This window comes from Melanostigma gelatinosum (genome assembly GCF_949748355.1).
Source record: "Melanostigma gelatinosum genome assembly, chromosome: 6".
NCBI classification, from domain to species: Eukaryota; Metazoa; Chordata; class Actinopteri; order Perciformes; family Zoarcidae; genus Melanostigma; species Melanostigma gelatinosum.
The window spans coordinates 28934219-28958974 of record NC_136639.1 but is presented as its reverse complement, the minus strand read 5'-3'; the positions used below and the strand labels follow the sequence as shown (position 1 = coordinate 28958974).

The 24756-nt window shown below is 45.3% G+C and overlaps 2 protein-coding genes across 8 annotated transcripts; one reads left to right on the top strand and one right to left on the bottom strand.

The window, feature by feature from the left end:
- Positions 1-6491: 6491 nt before the first annotated feature.
- ak6 (adenylate kinase 6) lies at positions 6492-9660 on the bottom strand. 2 transcript variants are annotated; one of them, XM_079270060.1, is made up of 6 exons: positions 9525-9660; positions 9372-9448; positions 8762-8854; positions 8571-8629; positions 7352-7497; positions 6492-6995 (listed from the first exon to the last, which is right to left on the bottom strand). In XM_079270060.1, the coding sequence occupies exons 2-6, from the start codon at positions 9406-9408 to the stop codon at positions 6806-6808; spliced, it is 525 nt and encodes a 174-aa protein (XP_079126186.1). In that variant the 5' UTR covers positions 9409-9448; positions 9525-9660; the 3' UTR covers positions 6492-6805. The 2 variants fall into 2 exon arrangements, with proteins under 2 accessions (XP_079126186.1, XP_079126185.1); XM_079270059.1 differs by having other exon boundaries at positions 9372-9591.
- A 29-nt stretch (positions 9661-9689) lies between these two features.
- Positions 9690-24550, top strand: rad17 (RAD17 checkpoint clamp loader component). Of its 6 annotated transcripts, none has more exons than XM_079270057.1 (17): positions 9690-9823; positions 10265-10351; positions 11469-11684; positions 12184-12258; positions 12420-12558; positions 13079-13215; positions 13647-13699; positions 17224-17349; positions 18030-18099; positions 18187-18298; positions 18416-18613; positions 19819-19922; positions 20040-20186; positions 20826-20954; positions 22414-22534; positions 22710-22767; positions 23337-24550. In XM_079270057.1, the coding sequence occupies exons 2-17, from the start codon at positions 10310-10312 to the stop codon at positions 23512-23514; spliced, it is 1905 nt and encodes a 634-aa protein (XP_079126183.1). In that variant the 5' UTR covers positions 9690-9823; positions 10265-10309; the 3' UTR covers positions 23515-24550. The 6 variants fall into 6 exon arrangements, with proteins under 6 accessions (XP_079126183.1, XP_079126182.1, XP_079126184.1 ...); XM_079270056.1 differs by having other exon boundaries at positions 18184-18298; XM_079270058.1 differs by lacking the exon at positions 22710-22767 and having other exon boundaries at positions 18184-18298; positions 23337-23507.
- The last annotated feature ends 206 nt before the right edge of the window (positions 24551-24756 follow it).

Sequence of the window (24756 nt, the reverse complement as noted above, 5' to 3'; positions counted from 1 at the left end):
AATGCTATTTAGCGACAAAGCAATTCTATAAATGATTGGTTTCGATTATTAACAATCTAAAAATTAAACATAACTTTTGACTGAAAACTGTACATTTAATTAAGCTTTTGAAAACTTTTATTTTGAAAACATAAACCGTAACGGAAGTTTTTTTTGTCCACAGAGGGCACGTCATGCTTGTTATAAATGTATGTTGGTACATACATGTTCATAGTATGATTGATGTCAGTATGACGCCATGCATACATACATCAGGAAGGGCAAGCGAGGGTCTGTAGCGTGACAGTAACGTGCACGTGGAGTTATGCAAATAAAGAGCAGTTATTCTCACGTGCTTGTTTATTTAAAAACACAACAATGCTGTTTGTCCAGAAATGTCTTTATAAAAAAAGGAAAAAGTCGAAGTGAAAATACGTTTTACTTTCCATAAATATACGACCTTGATGAGAGAGTGCAGTCGCTTTGCTGCTTGCTCTTGCCTCTGCTTGCATTTTCTTGCTTCAATTTGCCAGATATATCACATATATCTTCCCAGATATATCACATATATCACTCTTCAACGTTTGAGTGAAGACAAATCCAGAAAGTCGTCGAGCTATTTGGATTGTTAGCGAATGCTAACTAGCAGCTAAGCTAAAGCTAAGTAGCAGCAAGATGCCTCCCTTCTCCACGGACAACGACTACAACTTCCTACAGAAGATTGCAGTCTTGGAAACAAAAATCCACCAACTGGAAGTGAACGTGGAGGTAAATGGGCTGTGTGGGAATGATACCACTTCACCATGGACTCAAAACACTGGACAAATGCAAGCTAAGACACAGCTAACTAGCACAACCAGGCCTACCAAGAAACAGGAGGACAGAGCAGATAATGAATCTTATGCGACTGACTGGCCTGCACGAGCACACGGGCAGAACTCCTCCTCAACCCCTGCACCCAGACGCAGCAAGAACACCAAAATACTCTGCTTTCCGAAAGATATGGTCTCTGTGACATGAGAGACAAAATCCTGGACATCGTGGCTGACTATCCCACAGCGGAAAATATCATCGTGCATACAGGAAGCTGTGATATTGTGAAACAACAGTCTGAAGTTCTGAAGCGAGACTTTATTGATCTGTTAAACACAGTCAGCTCTGTCAAGGCTGAGGTGTTTATCAGTGGCCCTCTTCCACCAGTCAGAGGAGGAGATGAAGGATTCAGCAGGCTGTTTGCACTGAACAGATGGCTGTCAACTGCATGTGCTGACCATTCAGTACATTTTATCAACAATTTCTACCTTTTCTGGGAGCGCAGACATCTTTTTACAGCGCATGGAGTTTGCCTGAACAAGTCAGGGGTAAAACTGTTTACCTCGAACCTATTTTTCTCCCTGCGTCACCCGTCTGTCCCAACTGCCAAGGACAAGATACAAGAGGCGTCTAAACACAATTTCATTCAATCGACCGTAGAAGCCTAGAATACATCATACACCATCTGAAGTCATCCTCCTGCTGCTTGGATATTCTACCAACACACTTTTTCAAAAATATTTCAAACTGCATGATCACTGATCTTTTACAAATTGTAAACACATCCCTTCTCTCAGGTGTCTTCCCACAAGCCCTAAAAACTGCAGTTATTAAACCGCTCCTAAAGAAGGCTAGTTTAGACTCCGCAACGATGAAAAATTATAGGCCAATATCAAACCTCCCATTTTTAAGTAAAATAATTGAAAAAGCGTTTTTCCAACAGCTGACCAACTTCTTGGCCGTAAATAACTGCTTTGATGTTTTCCAGTCAGGCTTTCGACAGCACCACAGCACTGAAACTGCTCTTGTTTCGGTTTTCAATGACATCCACTTAAACATAGACAATGGCAGAAGTTCAGTCTTAGTGTTACTGGATCTCAGTGCTGCATTCGACACGGTCGACCATGCCATACTCCTAGAAAGACTAAACATCTGGGTGGGACTCTCTGGCACAGCACTTAACTGGTTTGAATCCTACTTGAAGGACCGAGAATACTTTGTCTGTGGCTGATTCCACATCAGAGCTGACTAAAATGACATGTGGTGTTCCCCAAGGTTCAATACTGGGGCTTCTTCTGTTCAACATCTACATGCTTCCACTAGCTCAGATTATGGAAAGCAACAAAGTGTGTTATCATAATTATGCAGACGACACACAAATCTACATAACTATGTCACCAGGGGACTATAATCCCATACAAGGGCTGGGTAACTGCATTGAACAAACCAACAACTGGATGTGCCAGAATTTTCTTCAATTAAACAAAGATAAAACAGAAAGTAATTGTTTTTGGTACCAAGGACGAACAATTGAAAATCACCGCTCAGCTTCAGTCACTGATGTTAAAACCCACAAACCAAGCCAGAAATCTAGGTGTAGTTATGGATTCAGACCTCAACCTGAACAGCCATATCAAGACAAGATTTGGAAAAACTTGTCCACGCATTTATCTTCAGCAGACTGGACTACTGTAACGGTGTGTTTACAGGTCTCTGTAACAAGTCCGTCAGAAAGCTGCAGCTGATTCAGAACGCTGCAGCTCGAGTCCTCACTAAGACCAGGAGGGTGGATCACATCACTCCAGTTCTGATGTCTTTGCACTGGCTTCCTGTCCAACAAAGAATTTACTTTAAAATCCTGCTGTTGGTTTACAAAGCACTGAATGGTTTAGGGCCAAAATACATCTCTGATCTGCTGCTACCTTATGAACCATCCCGACCCCTCAGGTCGTCTGGGACCGGTCTACTTTCTGTTCCCAGAGTCAGAACTAAACATGGAGAAGCAGCGTTCAGTTTTTCTGCTCCACATATCTGGAACAAAGTCCCAGAAAGCTGCAGGTCTGCTGAGACCCTCAGCTCATTTAAATCAAGATTGAAGACTTTTCTGTTTGCTGCTGCCTTTAATTGAGCCACATTCAATTAATATATTAATCAATTTCCTGCATTTCTGCATTTTACTACTGTATTTTATTTCTTACACTGTTTTTTAATTGTTTTTGAAATCTCCTTTTCTTTTGCCTTATGTTTTGATGCTTTTAATGGTTTTATGTGAAGCACTTTGAATTACCTTGTTGTTGAAATGTGCTATACAAATAAACTTGCCTTGCCTTGCCTTCTTTAGGATAACGAAGACATAAATGTAACATTATATACAGCCGGTCTACGAGTAACCACGTGGTCTTTGTACACGTGGGGATGAAAGCGTTCATACTTCATCACCCCACCATCTCCTTCATCAAATGTAGATTACACACTCACCTTTTATGAACAGCTTCTGAACATGAATCCTCCGCCGGCAGCCTCACTGCACGCAGGGCTCAGTGACATCACACACCGTTCACTGTGTAATGACAGTGTACAGGTGCGGCTTCCATCAGGTGTTCTCATGTCACTCATAACAAGGCTTTGGTCTAAGGGCACATCTGCTGACAGGGCATTTTTCTTTCCAGCACTTGAAGGATACAGTTCAGTTGTTACTGTACATAAAGCAGCTGAAACACAAGCTGCTCTTTGGATAAATGTTTAAATAAACAGATTTCCAGTAATTAGTGAAAAAGAGACCCCTCCTACATGTGTTGATCTTAGGGGCCCTTATCCGTTTGTGGTCGTTTGGTTTGACACCAACTCATTGAGGAATATACAGTATATATATATATTTATATCACATTTTGAGACAGTCTGTAACACAGCTAGGTAACTAACATGCCCATTCAAACGCGCTCATTATTTCAGTTTATGCCGATCAACCTTAACTGGGACAGTTGTCTGATTTGTCCAGTAGGTGAAAAATAGATTCTTACTATGCAGAAAAATAGTGGAAATACCATGAACTTGCCATGAGAGATGAAAGGCCATTCATCAGCTTCGTCTTCTAGTGAACTATGAGAAGAGATCTGCCAATCAGCAGACTCGGTGCTTTGGCAAATAGACTAAAAACTGTGTCCCCAATACATTCTATACGAAGTCTTTGAAGCAGGTTTTAAGTATTAAAATGTAAAAGGTTGGACTAAATACAATGTTAATTGCAAATGCTGGTGAAACGGCTCAATGACAAAACCAAGAAAATATAATAAGTTGCTAAATGCAATCAGTGGCATTCCAGAGTCACTTTGTCTGATGACACATGTATTGCATCACTTCCTGTTAGTATTGTCACCTTCACTTCCTGTGTACCCGCTACAGAAAGATTAGTAAATAGCACATAGTGTATCGTATGATACTGGGTCACAGTACGCACAGCTGAGGTCTCACCGGAACTGTATTATGTAATATTACACGTCTGTTTTTAATCAAGTGCTAAGAACTTCATAGCTCGTAATGTCATTTAAAGGGACAGTGTGTTGGAATTGGTGACATTTAGCGGCGAGGTTGCAACACCTCCACTCAGTCCCCTCGTTTCTACGACTGCGCTAGCGTTAGCCGCCCAGTCACCGTTTGGTTCGTCCATTCTGGGTTAGGGTTAAAAAAACAAACCTCTTCGCGTCAGGTGATTGTAATTGTTGGAATGCTGTTAAGCATTTCTATGGAGAAGATTTTCAAATCCTCTTAAACTTCTTCAACTTTCAAATCCTTCAACTTCCTCATACTTTCAGCTACAGACACCATTTCAACTTTCAAATGTTGAGAAAACCCTGAACTATAGCCGCATAATTCAGCTTTCTGATATCTTTTAAACTTTTTGAACTGCAGCAATTTAACTTTTATGATTTTTCAGCCCTTTTCTGACTTTATAATGGGTGTGTATTGCGCAGCTTAGAGTGCGTGATGTCACCGCTAGAGTGAAGAGCAGCTTGAGATTCTTGTGAAAAAAACATTTGTGTTTTGCCACTGTGTCCACAATCTTCACTCTTCATGCATAATTTCTGGATGTAGAAGTAGCTAATCTTGTCCTTGTCGTAGAAAAATTACTGTGGAATCCCACAGATTTCCACATTTGACACGGAAGCCGTTAATTGAGAGGAAAACCAACTTTCTGCTCCATAGAGACCAATGTTAAATTTTGCTTCAAAAACATCTTCCACAGAACACGGTACCCCATTTCTAGATCGCCAGTTAAGCCACATTTTTTACACTAGACACAATTTTTACAGAATCTGTTCTTCAACTCATTCTTCCCCTCAATTATTAATATCGGAGCAATAGGAGCTACGGTTATGGGAGTTTTGATGATTTGTTTGAGAGGTGTTTCCCTGTTTTATCTCTATGAAATGGCTTCAGGCACACAGGTGTTTGCGATTGAGCCAATTAGTGATGTTGATAAACACACAGACTCACATGCACTCCTCGTGAGTTCTACTACAACTACAAATATCACCACTGATGAATTGTTTTAATTGTTGAGAAAGTTTACCAGAGATATCAGTCTCTCTCACTAATTCTTTCCTCTCTCTCTCTCTCTCTCTCTCTCATACAGTCATTCAGGTCTTAGAGACTTTTAGAGGACCCCCCCCACACACCCCATTTCAAAATAAAAGCCCCAAAGAGTGAATTCTAACTGAACTGCTTGTGATGAAGCCAGGCATTTAATAACCCGTTTATGTGTCAAACATGATGATTATGTCTCCTCTCCCCCTCACCCAGCACCACCCTTTCAAAATAAAAGCCCCATGGATTAACTATATTTAAACAAGCTCAAAATAAGGCTTTTTTGTTAAAAAAAGGAATGCTCTAATACTGCGACAACTACTACTGCTGCTGATATAGTATTGCTACTACAACTTTTGCTGTTGCTATTACTGCCAATATTATTACTACCGCTACGACTATTCATGCTACTAAAAGTAGTAATACTACAGCTATTAGTACGACTGCTACTAGTACTACTACATCTTCTACTGCCATTACTATTACCATACTGCGATATTAAATACTACAATAATACGTCTAATTACTAATACTTCATATATCACCACTGATGAATTGTTTTAAGCCACAGAAACTGTTCAAATATCAAAACGTTCAGTTCTTTCAGGAGGTGTGATATGACTTTTCATATTTGTAATCTTTAAACTTTTTGAATTATTAAGCTTTTTGCAATTTGTTTTTGAATTGGATATCTATTTTCAGCAATGTTTTTGCCATTAATTTCAGTTTTCAGCATTCCAACGCATTTTCAGCAGGAAATGCTTTTTCTAGTTACAACATAGTAATCATCATATTCCATCTCTGCTGAGAGAACCTTTCACAGCCGCTGTTCATCTCGTACATTATGGTCCATTTAGAGTCAAACAGACCATAAAGCAGGGGATGCTACCTTGTGATTGACAGGTCGCTGATGCAAAAAGTCAAGACGCGACAACGAAATTGGCAAACTCAAGGCTTGATAACGGCAGTCCAGAAACCACCGGGGCTATCCCGATGACCACTTCTTCTAAACGGCTATGGTTCAACATTAAAGTAAAACATAGCAGCATTGTTGCTGCAGCGTATCGAACCCTGACTGCTGTGTAGTCATCACGAGGAGAGTCGTGTTTCCCAGCGGTCATTTATTTAGAAACGATGACATGAATGCAGCGCTACATGAGAGCTTTGACTCAGCACTAGTTTGCAATGGTTCAAAATCATGTGATGGCTAATCAGACAACGGGTTGCCAGAAAGTGCTGGTTAGTGGATTCTATGGACCGGTTGAGAGAGCGGTGACCCAGCAGCACTCCCTGCAGAACCAGAGGCCACTGAAGAAAGCCATCACATCACCACCACGATGAAAATATATGCAGATTGGAAAACAATTACATTTTTAAATTGTCCAAATAATATTGGTAGACAGTCCCGCCAGTGGAACCCAGCCGGCTTCTAGTTGTTGTCCTTCATCCACTGCTCTGTCCACTGGACCAGCTGCTCCAGGTTGCGCTCCAGGTCCTCGGGAGTGTCGCTGGGCAGCTGGTGGACAATCTCCTCGCTGTATGCCTCCATGGCCTCCTCGAAGATGGTCTGGAAGATCTCGCACTGCACGTTGTCCTGCAGCTTCTTCCCCGTGTAGCCCCTGGTGGTTCACACAAGAGGACAGAGTCCACGTCAGACGAGGGGGGGGGGGGCCGTGTCCCTCATATGGTAAAGTGAGTCCATTACAGAACGTGTCGGGTCAGACTATCGAGTGGTGGGTCAGGCAGGAATCAAGCAGTCAAGGTTACTTCAGTCGTAGTAAATATTGCTAGAAAACCTGAACAGAACCAGCCGAACTCTATAAAACTTCCCTGATTGGGAAACAGATTATTGCGCTCGTGGAGGTTTGCAAAAGTGTTTGAATTGTTCACCAGATGCAAACCAATAACCTGAAACCGTGCCACCACCAGTCCGGTGGTCCACACTCAAGAGGGTCATGCGTGCAGTGGGAGTTACCGGTTCTCCAGCCGCGTGTACAGCTGGGTGTTGTCCGTGCGGAGGACGAAGACTATGTGAAACCAGCGCTCAGGGAACAGGTCGCAGCCGTGGTAGTCCACGATCACTCCGCCTTCCACCATCTTCTCATCCAGCTCATCCACCACCTGCAGGACCAGTGAGTCACAAAGTAACCGCATGAGACATCCACCCGACACCAATTCAATCCCCTCTCGCATACAGCTCAGCAGACTGGGGGGCAAGCGGTGCCCTTTTTAATCATGTTAAAAAGCAGTTGCCAATGACGGCATTTAAAGCCCAAGACTTGAGCTAACCCAGCTAGCATCTGAGCTAACCCAGCTAGCACCTGAGCCTACTCCCCTACCCAGCACGCTGCGGGCCGTCTCGTGTGCAATGGCTGAACTAAGATGAGGGGAGGTGGACTCATTTACATCAATGCTGCTTGGTGCTCAAACACAGTCAAAGCTGACAGACAATGTTTTGCTGACGTCACATATTTCACTGTTAAGATGTCGGCCACATGGTGCGCCCAGAGAATCGTTCTTTGTTGATGCTGTTCACATTCATTCTGGTGCACATGTAAAAAACGCACAACTGTTTTTGTTTGTCATGCCTTTCTTGTCGTGCAGGATTTATAGAGACATTCGGTTCTATTAGGATGCGTTCACTCGCCACACAGTAAACATTGTATTGGGCGGTACGGTACATCACCCATCATCATGATGCGTTCAAATGTAATCGTGTAAAATGTAGCCTTTGGCGAGAAACGTGAATAAATCCGAAGGACTAGTAACTTAGGAAGCTCATGTCCAGCCCTGTTAGAATGCTCAGGTTACTAGTAGCTCTACTGGAGGGTCGCTCCTCCCAAACATCTCCAGGTGAGCAAATGAAGACCGGTAAGTCTGCTAGCGGCCCGGCTGGCATTCAGTTTGTGTAGTTTTGTGATAGAGCTCTGGACTGAGCTAGGGTGTGTAATTGTAAGTTTGTTTAATTAAAGATCCTGAAAACCTGCAGAAGTGACTCTGCCTCAGATTGCTGCCACTATTATCGGCGTCCCCCGTACCGTCCCGTTACAACCGTGACTCCACCTCAGTGGGTAGAACCAAGATGTGGTGCAGTAGTTTCCACATCACATCCAATGGAACGCTCTGTTGTTCAGTGCAGTGCATATCGGAGCATCACCACCAGGTTCAAAGCTTGCACGTGCGATTTAACTCACCCCGTCCTCATCCAAAATCGGGCACTGGTACTCTTCATCATAGCCGTCATAAAGTTCACCTGGGGGGGGAGATCAGGAGCGTTACTTATACCGGCCCCAGGACGTCTGACACTGATCTGATTGTATTCATCATGCAGAGGAAGAGTGAAGGATGCTCCAGCCGTCTGATGGTGGTGTTGGTCAGTGCTTACCTTCCTTGGCCAGGTCTCCTATGTTGACATAGGCCAGGCCTGTGCGCTGGGCCAGCTCCTTCCCCAGGGTGGTCTTCCCCACACCAGGGGTTCCTGCGTGTTATTAACAGAAAGACTTCACATCCAGGAGTAGCTTTGGCATAAAACATAAACATAGTAAGACAGTTTAATTATATTTTAATAAAATGTAATTTCTATTTTAAAATAGAAAAGGAAACTGTTGCAAAAAAATAATCAAGAGACATTAACATAGAATAAAAGACAAATATAGAAAATATGAACAGTCAAGAAAAATGGTGAAATATACATGATAAATATAAAGACTAACATGCTTACAACATATCTCAACTTAAAGAGGAGAGGCTGAACATTAAAGATGGATCACATGAGGCTCCCTCGCTGCGCTGTTGTAGAGGTGAAGTAACGCATGCTAACGCTAACGCATGCTAACGCTACGTGGTGCGATGAGAGCAGCACCGATCACCGGCGGAGCCTCACACACCGCCGGGCACCGACTCAGTCCTCCAGGGCTGGAACCGGTCTAACGCCAGTGAATACCCGCGGGTAGCTGACGGCAGCTAACAGACACGCAGCAGTAAGTTCAGATCACCTGTGAGCAGAATGTTGGGTCGCTTCCTCATCTTCATAGCTTCGCTAGCAGCCAACACGTGTCTTGACGACGTCCACCTGAAAGACAGAAGTGCTGCCGTCTCAAGAGCCGCTCTGAACACTGTAGTTCCGCGCTACGTGTCCGTGAACTAACCTGGAAGAGAGGGCTGTGACAAAATGGAAGGCTCGGGTAGCTAGCGGAACGTGAGCTGTTCGCTATCACGCCAGCCGAGGCAGACTCACTCACCACTGCCGCGCGTGAACCGCTTCACGTCAGCTTTACGTCGACGACCGGCCGGTTTGCGGCACGTCGACTCCACGGAGTTTAAATAGGCAAACTTCCCTCCGCCTCACAGCTGCTGTGACCGTGTAGTCTCGTTACCGGTGCGTCCTAATTACGACTCATCACAGCCGAGCGACGGAGACACGTGTGCGCTGCGGGCACATCAACGGGTACGTTAATAAAGATGTATCGCATGAGCGTAACGTAAAGGAACTAGTTAGTTAACGTTAGCTAACCCGCTCCATCATTCTGAGCGGACTTGTGAATGTATCGTATATCACCCAGACACGGAGAGATACACTGACGTGCCCTTTGAACAGGTCTCTGCCCCTTCACGGATAACGTGTGTTCGAGGTGTGGAGATTACTTTACATGTTTGGCAGCACAATAACGAGGGTAAAAGCTAAGCTAACGATACTGCAACAGCAGACCTCACACCTCCACCCGCCCTTTGTGTGTGTCGTGTACCGATAACATGCCTTGTGTGTGTGTGTGTGTGTGTGTGTGTGTGTGTGTGTGTGTGTGTGTGTGTGTGTGTGTGTGTGTGTGTGTGTGTGTGTGTGTGTGTGGGTGTGTGTGTGTGTGTGTGTGTGTGTTGTATCTGAAAGCAGCACAAACACCGACTGCTCCCTCAATGTGAGGCTCCTCTGTGAAGGATGGACGAGCCGTGTGTGGGCGGTGAAGCTGCTGCAAGCAGAGTGAGTACTTTAACACACACATATAGTTATGTATAAATATATAAGGTAACACTCACTTTTTGGAGTGGTTGCCATTCTACCAACCAGGCATCAGCTTTTGGTTGCAGTAACTAAAAATATATTGTGAGTAACACGGCCGCTCAGTAAATGTACTGTATGTCACACGTGCGTGTGCGTGTCATGTGCGTGTGGTACAGGCTCTGCAGCATCATGTTCTGTTCAGCTCAAAGGTGCCGGATCCTTCGCCTCACAACACTTCACACTAAAGTTCTCCTTCCGTGTTCTCCGGTTCTCTGTCGGTTGAATCAATGTGCACATTGGTTGGTGGTGTTGACGGGATGGTTCAGCTCTTCAGTCGGAGCTTAGACTTGTTCTGCCGTTGTCTTTAAAACAGATGCTTGTGTGCCAGCGTTTGGTTCTGGCTCCCACTGTAATATTCAAATATCTCTTATGCAACAAATATAAAACATAGAAAACATTTCAGGACGCACATGTTGCTTCCCTATGGCAGCATGGCAGCCCTCACTGTGGCGCCCTGTAGAACAGTGTGAAGAGACGGTTACCTGACTCATGGATTACATTCTCCCTCTGATCTGTTACTATCGATGTTTATCTTTCTTTGTCCATCATTATCACCACTTCCTAACGTTATCTCTGTCTACCTCTCTCTCCAGTGGTGAGGTAGCCGCTCTTCACTGAGCCTCCTCCTGTAACTTCTATTTATCCTCACGAGTAATCCTCTCTATGTATTGTTAAGGCCACAACTTCTGGACACCTTGCAGCCATGCTGTCTCAATCGCCTCCAAAACACAACAGCAGGTTAAAGTAAAAATCAAATGGATTTATTATCCAAGAAGCATACAAACAGTTACAAACCGAATCACACAATTATTAAAACAAACCTACATATAAAATCAAATGGGAGATCCAATCCGAGCCACCCAGAAGGCTGGTCTGCCCCACTCCAGCACATTCCTCAAACCCCATCTCACAGACACTTAATGCATGAAATAAAACTTAAAACCCTCACAGTATTAGCTTTGACCTATTGTAGACCTCCTCCTTCAGTGGTGCCTCGTACATCTTCAATGCTTTCTGTTTGCTGTCTCTGTAACAGCTGAACCGCTGGGTGGACCCGTCCTTCGCTGACTTGCCGGGTGAGAGCTTCGCTCTGTCCAGACGGAGAAAGGGCAGCCGGGTCGAGCCCAAGAGGCCCAGGAAGAGGAGGGGGGAGTCCGGCAGCTCAGACCCTCGCACGGCCCACCTGCTGAGAGAGCCGGCCCACGGGGACCAGGATGAGCCGTGGGTGGACAGATACTCCCCGCGTTCGCAGGTCAGCATCATCGCTTTTGAAGTTTGTTCTGGAACCCACAAACACATCTGGGTACAGCCAACACCTGGTCTGAATCACGTGGTGCGCTGTGTCTGCAGCTCAGCATCTTCACCACATGGGAGCGTTTAAATAACGCATCTTACCAAAAACCCGTTGGACAGAAACCCCATTATTGACTTGGAGACGAGGGAACCGGAAGTGTGAAGATTCTGACTCAGTTCTGGGTTTTACGAGCGCGTCACTTTTATAATTTGCACCGTTGCATGCACTGCCTTGATACGGCAAAACCGTTTTTATATATTTGACTCACTCTGTCAACGTGGATATGTGAGAGTTCTGAGACATCTTCAGCTTCTCCACTGCTGCCGGTTCAACATGCAGCACGTCTTCACAGCTGACATCCTGTCGTCTGTCTGATTTGAGTGTCTGGAGGGTGAACCTTGTGTGTTCTTTCGCTGTAATAAAAGCTTGTAGTGATGGTTACTTTGTGTGTGTGTAGGCCGAGCTCGCTGTGCACAAGAAGAAGATAGAGGAAGTAGAGACCTGGATGAGAGAGCACTTAAACGCATCGAAGGTAAGAGAAGTTTCGTTCTCCTAACAATGTTTGCGACGACTCTTTTTAACAAAAACAAATTCCACCAGCTTAGCTTTGCCGGTGGGAGCGATGAGCTCAAACTGCTCCCCGGTGTCTGTGGGGGGGTACACGGTTCAGGTCTGAACTGTTATCATCCACAGGGTGGCGTCTTGCTGCTGACGGGACCGTCGGGCTGCGGGAAGACCGCCACGATCCAGGTTCTGTCTCTGGAGCTGGACGTCAGGGTTCAGGAGTGGACCAACCCGTCCAACACGGAGCCGTACAGCAGCAGTCAGCACGGTGAGGAGACTCCTCGTCTCATCGTTCTCATCGTTAATATGAAAGAGAATCACCCGGAGAACTGAGAACATGAAGATGCTGATGTTGAGACAGGTCACAGTTGGTGCTGATGTATTGGATCGCTTTATTTTGAAAGGTGTTGCGAATATTCCAGGAGATGTTTGTCAATGGTCGTGGATAATAATACAGATAATAATAATACATTCTACATGTATAGCACCTTTCATGCAAGAAATGCCACCCAGTGTGGAGCTGTGGGGCTCTCAGAACACACACAACCTATCAACCGGTGAACGTAATCATAAAGAAAATACATATTATATATATTTAAAATATTAAAAGTCAAGTAAAATACAGACTTTAAAAAGAATGATAGCAGTGAAAATAAGACGGAACAGATTCTGTAGCGGTACTTTGATTATTAAACATAGAGACTGAATCTGTGTTTGGGGGCAGGCTGACGGCTGACCTGCTTCTCTATCCTGTGTCTGCCGTCTCTGATTCTCCATCTTTCGCACAGACTGGAGGACCAACGGCTCGTCCTGCAGCTCCCAGTTAGCCCCGTTCCAGGACTTCCTCCTCCGAGCGAACAAGTACAGCTGCCTGAAGATGGTGGGGGACGGGGCGGCCGCAGACGGGAAGCTCATCCTGGTGGAGGTACGTACGGCGCTACACCCTCGCTGCGTGGCAACATTGTATCAATCTTTTATTTCATAAACTAGTAACGCTGCAAGTACTAATGTAACCTTCTGGAAGCGAGTGCTGTCTCAGTCCATGAGATGGTGTTTCTGCTGCCGGCTGTGATTACAACAATAAATACGAAAGGATTGAAGTGGATAAACCAAGTGGAACTCTCATGTTCGTATCACTGTTGCTGCTGTAATATTTCGGAGGCGTGTAGCATGATGTAATGACTGGTTGGTCTCTTCTTCACAGACGAATCCTCCTCTCTGTGTTTAACACCACTGAGGATACGTGGGGACATTTGAACTCACCATGATCTGTTGAGAACAGCATTGTGTTGATTGTCTGAAGCTGCCATGTTTAGCTCTATAGTTCACACTTGGTCTCCACATCTCCCTCCTCAGGATTTCCCAAACCAGTTCTACAGGCAGCCCGGCAGCCTGCACGACATCCTGAGGTGAGAGGTTCCTGTGACGGCACCGGTACCGCGACTGGTTTCACTCTGCAGCTCCACACGGTCTCTGTGTTATGTGTGAGAGAGAACGATAGGAGGCACGAAAGATTTGTTTGAAGAAACAGATGATGCTTAATCTACAGTGCTATTGCAATATTTTAGATGTACTATAAAGTTATCCACGGTGTGAAGTACGGAGGACACTGTTAAGTACGGAGGACACGGTGTTAAGGTACAGAGGACACAGTGTTACGGTACAGAGGACACGGTGTTAAGTACGGAGGACCCGGTGTTAAGTACGGAGGACACTGTGTTAAGCACGGAGGACACTGTGTTAAGTACGGAGGAGACGGTGTTAAGTACGGAGGACACTGTGTTAAGTACGGAGGACACGGTGTTAAGTACGGAGGACACGGTGTTAAGTACGGAGGACACGGTGTTAAGGTACCGAGGACACTGTTAAGTACGGAGGACACGGTGTAAAGTACGGAGGACACTGTGTTAAGTACGGAGGACACTGTGTTAAGGTACCGAGGACACGGTGTTAAGTACGTAGGACACGGTGTTAAGTACGGAGGACACTGTGTTAAGTACGGAGGACACGGTGTTAAGTACGGAGGACACTGTGTTAAGGTACCGAGGACACTGTGTTAAGGTACGGAGGACACGGTGTTAAGGTACGGAGGACACGGTGTTAAGTACGGAGGACACTGTGTTAAGTACGGAGGACACTGTGTTAAGGTACCGAGGACACGGTGTAAAGTACTGGAACGTAAAGGAGCGTGTTTAGGTTATCAGCATTTAAGAAACTGAATTCTTGACATCAATAGAATTATTAATGTATGTAACAATTATTAATGATTATTAATAAAAACGGGGCACCACCCTGCGAACAGGGACCAATAACCAAACGATAAAACTAAGTCTCATAATTAGTGTCACTCATAATGTCAATAGTCTGCGTATGACTATACATTCAGTGACAGTGAAGGTTTTAAGTTCGAGCACAGACTACTACATACAGGTTCATCAAATACATATGCACAAGTAATCACAGACGACTGCTCCTTAAAGTATAACAGAGTTTATTAAATCAAAATAATAAATGATCAAATCAATTAATATTGCAACCAACAAACGTTATCATACAATTTTATATGCCTAATACCTAAAGGAAAGAATAAAATGGGTGAGGGTGTATATCAGTGTGTGTGTGTGTGTGTGTGTATGTGTGTGGGTCTGGGTGAAAAGGAAGGGGAGTCTTAAAACTACAGCTAAAGACTACAAAGATGGCGGCGTCGAGTGATGCGGGCCAAAAGGGGCGGGGCCTTAAGATACTACAGCTAAACTACCACCAGATGGTGGAGTCGAGTGACTCGGACAAAATGGCGGCGAGCCTGCTGTATGTAATCACGTGTGCCGATGCACACATGTGTTGTGAGGCGATCGTTTGAACGGGGTTTCCCCAGGGGCAGAGATAGGAGCTGTGTGTGCGTGTTACGTGAGAGGAGGAAAGAGAAAAAGGAGCGAGAACTCGACGTGCATCACACTTCGGCGTGCGATGTTGTAGGGAGCCTGAGTTTGCTGGTTCTATCACGCATAAGTATACCGCTGTCGTCTTTGAACTGCCGGTAATTTATGCCGTGATAAGCCACGCACCTCAGCTCACTCACAGAGTCGAGTTAATGAAGAGAGAACTCCCACACGGAGTGGAATACAATGAATGAAAATAATCCCAAATAAACAGTCATAGCAGTTAATACACAAATACAGCGGAGCTTCTCTGCTCCGTAATGATTGCGCAATATCTCAATATCACGCGACAGTAACTTAAACACACAAAAAAACACGGGAATATCAACATATAAATGAATGACCTGAATTAAACTTACGTTAATTTAAGCTAAGCTATGCCCAGATACCAAGAACCTTACTTGTCGATGCTTCGTTGAAGTGTTCGTGGGGAAGTTGTCCTTTTTCCTCGCCAGGAAGGGGGAGCAGGCTGCTTGCAGCGCGGCCGTGCAGCGGGCGCTGTGCCGTCGTGGCGTGAGCTCGCTCTGGAGCGAAACGCAGACGTGATCTATCCTCGCTGCAGGGAGGACAGTTAACTTCGGATGAGACGACGTGGTCTGTCCGTCTTTCCGGTAATCGTCGGAGAAGGAGGGAGGCTTCGTCGTGCTCCTTCGCCGGGTTGTGTGCACAAAAAGAAAAAGAAAAGCAAAAAGCGGAGAACGGATCGCTGAAGCGGATTTGTTATCGCGGGCGGAGTGGGCCTTTACTCAGCGTGGAACACGGCTGTTTCGTCCGGCGAAATGGCTTTGTGACCTGACAGGGTTTGAGGAGGGGTGAAGGGCCGTTGCTTCCTCGTGGCCTGGTGGCCAGCGGCGCGCTGGCGGGGAAAGCTGGATCTTCTGTGGCCTGGACGGGGGTCCGAGGGCGAAGAGAGCGGTTGCGTGCCTCCTGCTATCCCGGAGGGATTGTTGGAAAAAGCGTTGAGGTGTGTACTGCAGGCGGTTTTGTAGAACAGTGGTTGAACCACAGGGGTCCTGGGGTCTCTTGGCTCTCGGCCAATGAGATTGCAGCGGTGCATTCAGGTGACCATGGTTTTTTTGGGGGGGGAAATTCACACCCTTGTGTGAAATTCCGAGAGGAGGTTTGCTCTCATCAAACTACAAATCAGGATGAAACCTTTGCTTGAAAAAGTGAAGGCCTGATTCTCTTTGTTCACAGCACATGTTGAAGCCATTTGGTCAGACCCCAGCAGTACCGAGGACTAGGGTTGGGTACCAAAACTCGGTGCCAATATGGAACCGGTTCCTATACGTCTGGTATCTACCGGACCTAAACGCAACGCAGATTTCGGTGCCTCCTTTCGGTGCCTGCGCCGATTGAAATACTTTTTGACACTACTCTGATGACTCGGTCCTGGCAGCAGGACTCGGTCCTCCGCTCCTCACTCATAGTATTATTACAACGGGTACTTAGCGCTGTCGCTCATAAGCACAACAACACAGACACGCCAAAGCTTCTTCTTCTCCTTCTTTGAGGTGTAGTGGCTCATTACCGCCACCAACTGGTAAAATAAAATAAGTCATGAGACGTGTCGTATTTTGCCAGAGAAGGGAAATATGCTCATATTTCTGCAAAATAATTGCTGAAGTTTGAAGCTGTAGTGTGTGTACAGCGTGTGTGTGTGTGTGTTTTGTATTCATTTATATTTATTTAAGTATACTGTAAACTGTTAACAGTTAATATATTGTTCATAGTTTAAAAGTTTGAAGCTGTAGTTTGAAGCCAAGTGTTTTGTATTTATTTATATTGATAGTATACTTTAAACAGTTAATATATTGTTCAATTTGAAGAAATCGGTTCAGGCACCGTTTAGGCACCAGTATCGTTTTAAAAGTATCGTTTTAGCACCGGTATCGGAAAAAACCCAAACGATACCCAACCCTACCGAGGACATAGTGTAACGTACCGAGGACACGGTACTCATGTGTCCATGAATCTCACCGCGTGTCTTCCAGGCGCTTTGTGAAGACCAGCCGCTGTCCCCTGGTGTTCATCGTGTCGGACAGTCTGAGCGGAGACAGCAGCTCGCGCTTCCTGTTCCCCAGAGAGATCCAGGAGGAGCTGGACATCAGCAGCATCAGGTAGGCTTTGACCTTTACACAAGACCCACCGTAGACCCCCAGAGACCCCTGTTGGATGCAGTTTATTCCCAGCTGTGGACTTTAGAGGGATGGTTGCTCGTGTACATCCATGGATAGATTTACCAAGGAGCCTTCGGTTTTGGTAAAAGTCGATGTTTAATTCCTGTTTGTTTTAATCGCCACGATCTCCCCGGTGCATCGAGTGAGTCCCGTCTGGCAGAACGCCATGAGGGAATCTCTTCAACATATTAGAAGCTTATTCCTCAACATGCTCCTCTGCTCTTCGCATGTGTGCATGTCCGCTCGTCTCTCTCGCTGTCTGTCTGGTTATATGTGACATATATGTGGAATTAGGGCGAAGTAAAAACAGTGACAGAAATCGTGTGTGGGGTAAAAACCAGCCCGGAGATGAAAGTCCAGAAGAACAGCGGGGAGATGGGGAAGAGGGAAGAATGAATACTTTATCATTCATCATAATCGGATAATTTACATAATGTCTCCTTTGAAATCATCTATAATCAGTGATCTGTTTGTTCTCCAGCCCGATTCACTCGTGGAAGAAATAGACGCGTGATTAAAAGGGACTTTTAATGTGAAACACCTGCAGGAGTTTAATTAACAGGAGGAAGGAAACCCTGAACTCTCTGGATCCCACTCAACATGGTCTTGTGCTCTTCCAGCTTTAACCCCGTGGCTCCAACCACAATGATGAAGGTCCTCACTCGAATTTCAACAGCGGAGGCAGGAAAGGTGAAAGCAGTCTTATCACACATATTGGTACGATTCTTTTTATTTTATTTTGATTACTACTGTCGATTCCTCCATAATCATCAGCAGAGCTGTGGGAGGATGTGCGTCACAGACCAGGCGGTGTTGGAGACGCTGTGTTCAGGAAGCTCGGGAGATATTCGTAGCGCCATCAACAGCCTCCAGTTCTCCTCGCTCCCAGGTCAGGCCACGCGGGGGCAGTCTAACACGTGAACCTGTTGATGTGAATGAGCCTGAACTGCCATTGAGCAAATGTCGCCGCCCCGTCAGAACATCTGTCATCGTTGTAACTTTGCAGACACGTCGTTGGAAAAGGGTCTGTGGAGGATGAAGGACAGATGTGGGACTACTTTGCTGGGCAAAGCCGCTTCCAGAGCAACCCAGAGGAGGAAGAAGTCCAAGCTGACGAAGGAGCCGGAGGAGGAGCAGGCCATTGGAGGGAAGGATGCGTCCCTGTTTCTGTTCAGAGCTCTGGGGAAGATCCTGCACTGCAAACGTGAGTCGCATCCCCCGGTTTGCATAGAGTACCTACCAACGGGTCAGTGCCGGATAGACCTTCTTCCTGTGTGCCATGGAGTTCCATTGTTGTCCAAAAACTATTAACACACATCGGTGAGCCACACCTTCATCACATGACGACACGCTTTAGTTTGCTTTCACTCAATCACACGTCCACTGTCCTGCTGTATTGCATCCGATGAGGCTTATTACAACATGTACTTCCCCCATGGTAACAACCTGTCAATCACGAGGTAGCCCCGCCCTCTGTCTGACTCTAGACCAGAGGTAGCCAACACGGTGCCCGCGGGCACCTGGTCGCCCGCAGGGACCATGTGAGTCGCCCGCAAGGCATGTTCTAAAAATAGCACGAGGTCCCCATGGAGCTCTGTCTAAAAATAGTGGTTTCTGTCCTTTTTTAATCAAAAACGCTTGCATTCATGTCGATTTTAAAAGGAAGAGGCCGCCGCACCGCACTCGGTTTTCAGGTTCCGAATGGCGGGCGCTTCCCGTTGGCACCGCCGCGATCGCACACCGTCATCAGGTCCGTCAGTCCTCGGAACAGGCCGCGGGGCAAGAACTCGTGGGTGGCGGGGGTAGAGGCGAGGCAACGCAGTACCCTTGAAGTAGCTCTCGGGTTCAAAAAGGTTGGTGACCCCTGCTCTAGATGGACCATAAGTTACTAAATGAACATCATGCTGTATTGAAGAAGACTTGAAACTAGAGATTGAGACATAAACTCATGTTTACAATGTTTACTGAGGTAATAAATCAAGAGAGAAGTAGAGTCATTTTCTATAGACTTCTATACAACCAGAGGAGTCGCCCCCTGGTGGACACTAGAGAGAATGCAGGTTGAGCTGAGAGCTGCAGATGGGGTAGGGCAGTCAGAGTCTCAAGAAACGCACTAAAACACTTTTCGTGGGATTTGTTGACAATAAGACATGAATAATATCATCGTGTTATTCTTTAAAGTCTTGATTCATCAGCGATAACCAACACAATGAATCCGATGTAGAAATGTGTTTCAGTTGGAACAGGTTGACGGTTTGTTAACTTGGCAGGAGTGTCACCAGACCCCTCTACTTTTGACCACGTGAAGCACAGTCTCCAGTGATGAAGCGCTGCGCTGTGTCTGTGCTCGATGACACACCACGGACTCTAGTAAATCATTTGTATCCCTGGTTGTTCTGTCACGAACAGGAGAGAAACCTGAAGATGCAGAAGCAGCTGCATGTGCCCCTGGACCTGGTCTGCCATCTCACCTGTCCCATCATCACAGAGAAGCACTGCTGGTAGAACCTGAGGTGCACGCCTGCTTTTTACCAAAGTATCATTAACGGGTAACATCAAGCATGTCCATGTGTCCTTGTAGTCTTTGAGAACACTGAAGAACTTTGCTGCCCATGTCTCTTTCTGTTCAGTTGGTTGTTGAGCGTTCGCACATGTCGGGAGAGTTCTTCAACCTGTACCTCCATCAGAACTACCTGGACTTCTTCTCCAAGGTGGAGGACGTGGACCGGGCCAGCGAGTATCTGTCTGACGCCGACCTCCTCACTTCTGATTGGACGGTCAGTCTTTCCCTTGGCACTAAGATATGATATGAATGCTTTAATCTGTGGAAATTGAACCAAAGTGTTCCAGATGTCGGCATGCTATATTTAAGGAGTTGCTTCCGCATTAATATAGAAGAAGCACCAGTTCCAAGCCCCGATCTGCGACGAGCCGACACATCTTTGGACGTCTGTTGTCTGTGTTTGTGACGTCTGTTGTCTGGCAGATGTTTCATCAGTCGGATTAATCTGAACACCTTTATTTTTTTTTTAGAGAGTGCTTTCAAAAATCAGACTAAAACAGGAACAATAATATAAAAAGCGGCACCGTTTGAAGTATCTGTGAGAGACACCTCAGTACAGAAACAACACATGAATCCTTCTGCAGTGCATTACAAGTGTGCTGTAATCTAGAAAAACAAGGTTTAAACACAGCAGCTCTAAGACGAGGCATTTTACACCGCACGAGTTAGAGAGAGAGAAACCAACATGCCAGCAGAACGCAGTAAAGACTCATTGAGCTGAAATATACCCAAACTCCAGATTATATTCCCTCACTGCATCGATGGCTCTGGTATAAACAGTACGGTCCATGCTGGGTGGTCTGCAGCAGCAGTCTGTGTCCTCTGCATTAAGGGCTGCGTGTGCTGTTTTCAGAGTCGCAGCACCATGGGCCAGTACGGGTCTTCAGTGGCCACCAGGGGGCTCCTGCACTCCAACTCCCAACACGTCTCCGTGGGCTTCAGACCGCTTCACAAACCCAACTGGCTGCTGGTCAACAAGAAGGTACGACACATGTTAGGACTGGTTTAAATGTTAGGCTGGTTTAAATGTTAGGACTGGTTTAAATGTTAGGGCTGGTTTAAATGTTAGGGCTGGTTTAAATGTTAGGGCTGGTTTAAATGTTAGGACTGGTTTAAATGTTGGGACTGGTTTAAATGTTAGGGCTGGTTTAAATGTTAGGGCTGGTTTAAATGTTAGGGCTGGTTTAAATGTTAGGGCTGGTTTAAATGTTAGGGCTGGTTTAAATGTTAGGGCTGGTTTAAATGTTAGGACTGGTTTAAATGTTGGGACTGGTTTAAATGTTGGGACTGGTTTAAATGTTGGGACTGGTTTAAATGTTAGGACTGGTTTAAATGTTAGGACTGGTTTAAATGTTAGGGCTGGTTTAAATGTTAGGGCTGGTTTAAATGTTAGGGCTGGTTTAAATGTTAGGGCTGGTTTAAATGTTAGGACTGGTTTAAATGTTAGGACTGGTTTAAATGTTGGGACTGGTTTAAATGTTAGGGCTGGTTTAAATGTTAGGGCTGGTTTAAATGTTAGGGCTGGTTTAAATGTTAGGGCTGGTTTAAATGTTAGGGCTGGTTTAAATGTTAGGACTGGTTTAAATGTTGGGACTGGTTTAAATGTTGGGACTGGTTTAAATGTTAGGACTGGTTTAAATGTTAGGGCTGGTTTAAATGTTAGGGCTGGTTTAAATGTTAGGGCTGGTTTAAATGTTAGGGCTGGTTTAAATGTTAGGGCTGGTTTAAATGTTAGGACTGGTTTAAATGTTAGGACTGGTTTAAATGTTAGGACTGGTTTAAATGTTAGGACTGGTTTAAATGTTAGGACTGCTTTAAATGTTAGGGCTGGTTTAAATGTTAGGGCTGGTTTAAATGTTAGGGCTGGTTTAAATGTTAGGGCTGGTTTAAATGTTAGGGCTGGTTTAAATGTTAGGGCTGGTTTAAATGTTAGGGCTGGTTTAAATGTTAGGACTGGTTTAAATGTTAGGACTGGTTTAAATGTTGGGACTGGTTTAAATGTTGGGACTGGTTTAAATGTTGGGACTGGTTTAAATGTTGGGACTGGTTTAAATGTTGGGACTGGTTTAAATGTTAGGACTGGTTTAAATGTTAGGACTGGTTTAAATGTTGGGACTGGTTTAAATGTTGGGACTGGTTTAAATGTTAGGACTGGTTTAAATGTTGGGACTGGTTTAAATGTTGGGACTGGTTTACTCTGCACCATTGTTAATTATCTCCCGATCTGAAGTGTCACAGTAGTGTGATGATGGGTCATCTTCAAACTTCACTGCAGAGTTGTCTTTATGTTCGGGGGGGCAGCGTGAACAGGAGGGGCACACGGCCCTGAGGGGCTCCGGTGTCCAACAGTTAGAGTGGAGAAGGCCTGTTCACGAATCCAAACTGTGAGGATGTCCGTGACCGTAGATCAGACTGTGATGAGGCCGATGTTGTCCCCTCAGCACCGAGAGAACTGCCTGGCAGCCCAGTCCCTGTTCAGGAGCTTCTGTCTGACACCAGTCAGCCTGCAGACGGAGCTGCTGCCATACCTGACCAAACTCACCAACCCGATGAGGAACCAAGGTGACACACACACACACACACACACACACACACACACACACACACATTTATTTTTGCTGTGAGGATCTGGCTTCTCGCCACTACCACCAGAGCTCATTAGAGCAGTTTGTGTCCGTTGGTGACGTTTGAGGACTCGTTAACGGTGAAGTGTCCTGTGCTCCGCCGTGTCTCCCAGCTCAGACAGCGTTCATCCAGGACGTGGGTCAGATGTCACTGAGGAGGTTCCCCGGCAGGTACAGCACACGTTTTCAAGCTGTCTGCTCGTTACAATCCGTCCTGAGTGTGAAGGTTCATGTTTGTCACACTGATCAGGCTTACAAACAAAAAGAAGGCTGTAACATTTGGCATAACTCACCAACACTGCAGCTCCCTGTCGGTGTGTTCTACACCTTCCCAACATTAACGCTTTTACCTCCAAATAGATCTCTCAACAGAGTCACACCTATTATTCAATTTCAGACAGATATTGGTCCACCGATGGCGTAGAGTGTGCTAGACTTTAGGGGTGAATCGATACAGCATAGTATCGCGATATTTTGCGTGGCGATATTATATCGATACACGGACGCAGAGTATCGATATTTTATTATATAAACTATTTTAAAAAAGAAAAAAAATCTGGGGACATAATTTGAAGTTGAAAAAAGTAATAAATCGCAATATATGTTATCACAATACTCAGAATATCGTGATAATATCGCAGTATCGTGATAATATCAAAGTATCGCGATAATATCGTATTGCGAGATCTCTGGCGATTCCCACCACTACTAGACTTCTGTCTCTGTTTCCATCTTTGCAGATTCAACCTGGAGGCTCTGACGGACAAAGAGCCGGCCCAGCTGGACAAAGACAGTGAGGAGGAAGAGCAGGGTCAGGTTGGCGTGGAGGAGGGTCTGCCAGCCAGTCAGCCCCAACCTACCACAACCCAGGTCCTTCTGGAGGAGGACCTGGTCATAGAGGACTACAACAGTGACTAATACACTCAGCTCCGCCATACTGTGACACAGTTACACTTTGTCATTGTCAACTTGTTCTTGTTGGTTGGATTTCTGGCTATATGGAGGGTGATTAGTGCCACGAGAAGGAGAATTTTGACTTTTATTTCACGATTGTAAGATTGCATTGTTCAATTATTCTCCTCGTAGTTGTAACTGTACTCCATATTATGTCTCTGACTGTGATAATAGCTCTGGTATTACCAGTGTTTATGCTTCATTGAGGCGCTATATGTTCTAGAAATCTTTCAAACAAGCTTGTCTTGAAGAATCTGAATTAAATGTTATTCGCTAGCTTGAAACGGGCTCCTAATAATATGGAAGCACAGGGATTCACTTTAATAATCTCCCAAAAGTGGCCCTTATAGAAATACTTCAACCCAAAAATGAACATTTGTATATCGCTCCCTAACTACGTGTTACCTTGAATTCTTGAAGGAAGCGTTGTTTTCCTCGCATGCCTCCACGGCGATGAAAGAATCAAAGCTGCTCACTGCTTCACAGACGTACGCACCTCCTCTGAAGCCTTGCTGATGTAACGCTCGCGTCCGCACCAGTCCGGACCAGTGCAGTCTGTAAACCGTTGACATGATTTTGCGTTGGTTAAATGCAGCGCTTCAATTCAGCAAGACTTTACTCCGGGTTTATTTAATTGTCCTTTTACCATTGAGGTATGGGAGGAAAACCTTTTCTTCAAGAATTCAAGGCAACACCGGGTCAATGATGATATACAAGTTATCATCGTGGAGGTGCGTATTCCTTAAACAGCTCCGTTGAATTATTGGCAGTATTTATTTGATCCAAGTGCATGTTCAGCATTGTTCTGTGTACCTCACAGATCCTAGGTTTTGCCTAGTGACTGTTGGATTTGTCCAGGAGGGAGCCCAGCCTTTTATTTCTTTCTGTTTCCGTGGGTGGATAGACAGAAACAGATACACATTACCAACATGTGCTTATTGAGAGATGTACATTTCTAAAATCTGAATAAGCAAGTGAATAAAACACTGTGTGAAAAGCGGATGATTGGGCTCCATACTGACTGTAACACTTTCTCACACCCCTTCATCCAATATTTGCTCAACAGTTTCACACGAGGCTGCTTTAAATATCCCTCCGCTGATGGCGACTCGCGAAACTACTTTGCACTCAACTCGAGAATGATTCCACCTTCAATACTTATTTAAATGCGGTGTCTCGTTGTTTCATCACTCGTTTACTCTACTT

Bases quoted from the DNA above. Each gene is read 5' to 3' on its own strand.
- ak6 (XM_079270060.1), bottom strand. From the start codon at position 9,408: ATGAAGATGAGGAAGCGACCCAACATTCTGCTCACAG. The intron at 8,855-9,371 runs GTGATCTGAACT...AATAACACGCAG, and splicing joins ACCCAACATTCTGCTCACAG to GAACCCCTGGTGTGGGGAAG. The intron at 6,996-7,351 runs GTAACTCCCACT...GTGAACCACCAG, and splicing joins TACACGCGGCTGGAGAACCG to GGGCTACACGGGGAAGAAGC.
- rad17 (XM_079270053.1), top strand. From the start codon at position 10,310: ATGGACGAGCCGTGTGTGGGCGGTGAAGCTGCTGCAAGCAGA. The intron at 13,216-13,646 runs GTACGTACGGCG...CTCCCTCCTCAG, and splicing joins GGAAGCTCATCCTGGTGGAG to GATTTCCCAAACCAGTTCTA. The intron at 13,700-17,223 runs GTGAGAGGTTCC...CGTGTCTTCCAG, and splicing joins AGCCTGCACGACATCCTGAG to GCGCTTTGTGAAGACCAGCC.